The following is a 6000-nucleotide window of genomic DNA, read 5'->3' as shown; positions in this document are numbered from 1 at the left end:
AGGCTCTAGCAGGACGTTTTTATAAGTCAACTTGTCATTAAGAAATTAGATATAAAATAAAACCATTGGATATCTTAAAGGGAACCTAAACTGAGAGGGATATGAATGTTTCCTTTTAAACAATACCAGTTGCTTGGCAGTCCTGCTGATCTCTTTGATTGCAGTAGTGGCTGAATCACACACCTGACACAAGCATGCAGCTAATCCAGTCTGACTTCAGTCAGAGCACCTGATCTGCATGCTGTTCAGGGGCTGTGGCTAAAATTATTAGAGACACAGGATCAGCAGGAGAGTCAGGCAACTGGTATTATTTTAAAAGGATAAATCCATATCCTTCTCAGTTTAGGTTCCATTAAAAAAAAAAAAAAAAAAAAAAAGGTCAAGTCATTTTAGGAGTAGGAGCATAAATACAATTGTTGATCTCATCAGTTTATTTTCACCTCGGGTTCACTTTAAGCCTTGGTGCACCACTACCACTAGTGTTTTTTAGGGACTAAAAGGAAACTAAAAGTTCTGTTACTAAAAAGCTATTTTAATTCAAAACTAGAATGAACTCCCATTATTCATCACATCTGCTCAATGAATGAATATGCAAATTGTTGCTGTAGGTCCAGAGCTACAGACACACAGTATGCCTATAACCTATTAATTTTACAGAGCCATACTAATCCAACTTGCAGACAGCTGTGTTGGTCGTAGAGGATGTTGTGTAGGTTAAGGGTAAGTTGAGGCGGGGGGAGGGTTATATGCTCTAAACTGTGTTAAGCAGAATAACGTACATAGAGTCTTACACACGATGTGTTGAGCATAATGAATTGCATGTAATGTATAGCATTTTGCTTATTGTGTGGTAAGACAATGCACTTTATTCTGCTCAATGCAGTTTAGTGCGTACACCACAATGTGTTTTTAATGAAGTGATCAGGGGTATGGTGTCATTTTGCTGGTATGTTTGACTCATTGCTAGATAACAATTTGGACAATTTATTTTACAGCCAGGTAGCACTGTACCTTCTGCTAGTAGTGATCCATGCATAACGTGTACATGCACCAATGCAACCGATCCACAAACTCATCTGCACCTGGTTACCTGTGTGTCCACTACATGTGATACTGAATGCGCATTGGTAAGTAGCCCAAATAGAAACATTGATTTCAGTCAGATTGTCTCATTAGCAGTATTGGTGATAAGCTGGATCTGTCAAAATTCACAATGTTCACATTTTAATTTTTGTTTTCCATGTGTATCTGAATTTTAATGATTTACCGTATACAACATTTTAGCAACAACTTTTTACGTCTTTACTTGTAAGCTGCCATTCTGAAAAAACCTTTTCATAGGCATTTAATTATAGCAATGGGCGTTAGGCCTGGATCTTCTAAGGCCTCTATATGAAATAAAACTGTGCAAGTACATCTTGCTAGCACTTCACACAAATACAGGTCCTACATGGCACATGTTGCCTTCCTCGACTTCAGCACAAATTTCACAATATTTGAAAATCGTGATTTTCACAAAATCTTTTTTTAGAGAAATTTGAAATTGCCTTTTTTAAACCACATTTTTGTTTTTCTCCAGACTGCACAGACCATCTCTAGTGTTTTGTGTTTGTTACACCCCTCTGGTGTAAGCAACTGTTGTGATAAAAGAGCTGCAAGGATAAAGATAATTCTTCAGGCTAAATTCACATTATGGGCCCATTCCAATTCACTTATTTTCCTAGACGATATTTTCGCATTATACAGGTGAAACTTAAGAATTAGAACATTGTAAAAAAGTCAGTATATTTTAGTAAGTTAACTTAAAAGGTTAAACTCATAGATGGAATAAACTCATTACAGGCACAGTGAGATATTTCAAGCCTTTATTTGTTATAATTTTGATAATTAGGGCTTACAGCTTATGAGAATTACAAAATCAAAATCTCAGATCATTCGAATATTGTGAAAAGGTTTAATATTCTAGGCTCAAAGTCAGACTATAATCAGCTAATTAATCCAAAACACCTGCAAAAACTATTTCATATATCAATTACACCTTTTAAGTTAGATTACTGAAATAAATGGACTTTTGCATGCTATTCACATTCTTTGAGTTTCACCTGTAAATGAAATGCCTTTTAAACCACCAGCAAGCCAGAAAATACTCAGAATAATTTTGACTATACTTTTTTTTACTGCCTTTGTGGCCCTTTTTCATTTGCAGGTTGCAAAGGGTTATTTTAAACAGAAGATGAAAAAATATCAAGAAAACACACAACAGCGCATATAGCTGCACACTGTTATTGTCAAAAAGAAATTATGGAAACTGCAAAAGCTCTTTAAAAAATTAGCAAAAAAAATGTTATTGGATAAATAAAAATAGTCTATAATTTTGACAAAGTCAGCAATTGCTTTCATCAATCAAAACCCCACTTGTATCCCCCAGATGATTAAAAATCGGTCATCAGTTTTTCACATTAGCTTATATATATTCATCCAGAAAATAGCGCGAGGTATCCTGGCCTATAGGCCCAATAGTAGTAATGGCAGCCAGGTTATGTCTGACCTAGACAAGTTTGAGAAAAACATTTTTATATACACTCACGGAGGTAATATTACAAAAATGATAACGACCAATATGATAAACTTTTGGATGTATGCCAATTGCCAAAACAATTAAGTAATTAGGGTAGGGCCACTCTGGCTATCCTAAAATTAGTATCTGTCACATCTATGGTACTATACTGCAACTAATGTTGAAATATGCAGAATAAGTCACTGTCCTATAATTAGACATCCAATGCTGTACAGGGGAAAAGGCACAAAAAGTTATAAAAAAAATGTGCGCACAAAGCGTGGTACCACTTTAAGAAGCATGTCCTTGAGCACACAGTGCTATTTTCCACTTATATGATCTCAGCTTATTGCATCCAAAAATATATGCTATCATCTCCTCATTGCCATCTCTTATAGATATCATATAGTCAATTTTTTCACTGAGTAAACAAGCAACCGTCCTCCAATAGGTAGTTTGCATATATTTGAATTTAGTCTCTTAGCGTTTCAATATTGCAGCAAGTTAAAACTGGCGTTTTGCATTGCTTGCAAGCTTAAGTAGCATAAATGAGGCAGCCGCAAAGGTCAATTCACTGTCCAATCACAACAGGAATCCATCCTATATAGCGTGGCCACCACAAATGTACAGCTTTTCACTTTTCAACAAAGTTCCACAGACTATGCTGTCAATACATCATCACAACTTCAGCAAAGCGTGTTCTAGAGCTGTTATACTTATCGTTCCACATAAGAAACTTCCTTCTAGATTTCCCAAATGTGACTTTATGGATATGCCTGGGCCCAGGCTCCTCTGTTTGGCTGCAGTGCTATCAGTGGCATGGCTGCCCCGGCGTTCAGCAACCTACGTGAACTGCGCTGGAGCTTCGTCAGAACGTGTGTCACGTATTTACATATAGGATTCGTATCCTGAGATTTTTGTTTTTATAGCTGATGCGGGCAGTGCAGGATTTTTTCTAAGAGTAGTGCCATCTTGTGGCTAAAGTTCAAATTGCTCCTAGAACTCCATTGGAAGCAATATATATGAATCCAACCAGCTTGTATTCTGTTGACATATTGTGGTTGGTAGTTGCTATTACATGTCCGTTTTTATTTTTACAGCTTGCATAGAGTACCCCATATGCTGGAAATTGTACAATGAATCCTAGCTTGCCTCAATTTCATATATAACTGTTTACATCCTTAATAGGCATTATTCATTTAAAATAAAAGAGAAACAACACAGCTAAACCGGCTTAGGTACATTACATTTCATACAGGATCGGATAATACTGCTCTAATGCAAATCTTATTACAGACATGAATAGACATATCTAGATGTAGGCGTCAGCACCCTCAATTTTTATCTCAAAGGCATTTTACCTATTTTTGTACACATTTGTATTACATACACCTATCTACAAAAACACTTTTAAATTGAGGTCAGTATTTAATCCTCAGGGACTCGATGTATCCAATACCTATATCCAGTAGCTTTCTTTTTTATATAACTCTGTCTCTGAATTCAAGTATCTAATTCTTGGGTCTAAGTGGTATATTGTTTTCACTTTTAAGAGGGAGGGATCTGAATTGTGGTGTGTAGCAAAATTAAGGGCCACTGGTGTTTTCTCTTTATTACATTTTTCCTCTTTTTCTGCATCAATAATATTTCTTACATGTTCTTGAATCTCTCTTTTTGTCTTGCCTATGTAAAATTTACCACATGGGCACATCATTTGGTAGACCACATTTTTAGTTTTGCATGTCATAGGATAACTGATGTCATACACTTTAGTATTAGTTGAATTAGTAAATGTATCAGTCACCTCTACAAGTGGACATATGGAGCAGTCATTGCATCTATGCATCCCATTTTTGCATCTAAAGAATTGGTGTTTAGGTTGGGCCTTGAATTCTGGGGATGTCAGCATATCAGCTAGATTTCTATTCTTTCTTGCAGTCAGTGTGGGTCGAGGTCCAACTATCTTAGCAAGCCTTTTGTCTTTTAGCAATATAGGCCAGAATCTATGCAGTGTATTTTTAAGTCTGCCCCAGTGTGCCCCATATGTTGTAATCAGTCTGGGATATTGTTTGGCATCACTTTTATCCTTTTTTGTCAGCAGTGTATTCCTATTAAATGTCAGTGCTCTATACAGTGCAGATTTTAGTAACTTATGGGGGTAACCCCATGCCCTTAGTCTTTCTTTCAATTCATGGGCCTCCCTCTTAACCACTTGCCGACCAAGTGATTTCCCATTGATCTGTGCTGAGTGGGCTCTTCAGCCCCCCAGCACAGATCGTATTGCAGGCAGGGCGATCAGACTTCCCCCCCCTTTTTTCCCCACTAGGGGGATGTCCTGCTGGGGGGGTTTGATCGACACCGCTGTGCTGTGCCTTGCGGGGGGGCTCCTCAAAGCCCCCCTCCACGGCACTATTCCCCCTCCCTCTCCTTCCCTCCCTCTCCCTGGCTCTGTGGGCGGTACAGGACAGCGATACATCCTGTACTGCCTCTGATAGGCTTCAGCCTATCAGACAGCGGCGATCCCCGGCCTATAAGAGGCCGGGGATCGCCGATCTCCTTTACGGCGCTGCTGCAGCGCCGTACAGTGTAAACACAGGGGATTTCTTCCCCGCGTGTTTACATTTCGCCTGCGAGCCACGATCGGAGGCTCGCAGGCAGTTCACGGAGACACCCTCCATGAACTGACATGGAAGGTTTCCATGGAAACCCGCAGACAACCAGTTTATGCTGATTGGCGTTAGCTGGTCGTCAAGAGGTTAAATTGTACTATATCACTACAGTTTCTCCGTAGTCTTAAGAATTGTCCTATGGGGACTGCCCTCTTTTGTGATTCAAAGTGAGCACTATCATAATGGAGCAGGAGATTTCCTGCTTTGGTTTTCCTATATGTTGAGGTAGTCAGCTTATTGCCTTCCTTTTTGATTTTAACATACAAAAACTCTATTTCCTGCTCATGGACTTTAAATGTTAAGAAGATGTTATAAGTATTTTTATTGAGAGATTGGATAAATTGTTCCAACTCCAATCTAGTTCCTGTCCACAACATAAACACGTCATCCACATAGCGTAGCCATAGGGGGGCGCACCCCTGGGAAGCTGGCTCCACTTAGACCACCTCCTTCTCCCATGCGCCCAAGTGTAGACATTCATATGCCGGAGAGCACGCCACCCCCATGGCCACGCCCCTCTTCTGTCTGTAGAGTTTTCCATTGAAGAAAAAATAGTTGTTCTCTAGTATAAATTGCAATAGTTTACCTACAAAGTCGTTGTGAATGTCCTCATGTGGATAGTATCTGTACAGCTATTTTTCAACAGCCCATAGACCCACTTTGTTCGGTATGGAAGTAAATAAGCAGTCTACATCTAAACCCACGAGTAAGGCCCCATCTGGGACTGTAACCTTATTTAATTTCTCCAATAATTGCATTGTATCCAACACGAAG

The 6000-nt window shown here is 39.0% G+C and overlaps 1 protein-coding gene across 1 annotated transcript in view; it reads left to right on the top strand.

The window, feature by feature from the left end:
- Window positions 1-6000, top strand: part of LOC137537714 (intestinal mucin-like protein) — a 293053-nt gene that overhangs the window by 239542 nt on the left and 47511 nt on the right. Inside the window, exon 9 of the mRNA XM_068259655.1 lies at window positions 996-1127. Within this exon, the coding sequence (XP_068115756.1) occupies window positions 996-1127 (132 nt within the window). The remainder of the gene's footprint in view (window positions 1-995; window positions 1128-6000) is intronic.

This window comes from Hyperolius riggenbachi, chromosome 11 (assembly GCF_040937935.1).
Source record: "Hyperolius riggenbachi isolate aHypRig1 chromosome 11, aHypRig1.pri, whole genome shotgun sequence".
Lineage (NCBI taxonomy): Eukaryota > Metazoa > Chordata > Amphibia > Anura > Hyperoliidae > Hyperolius > Hyperolius riggenbachi.
The sequence above is the reverse complement of the archived record's forward strand: the minus strand, read 5'-3'. Positions and strand labels throughout refer to the sequence as shown.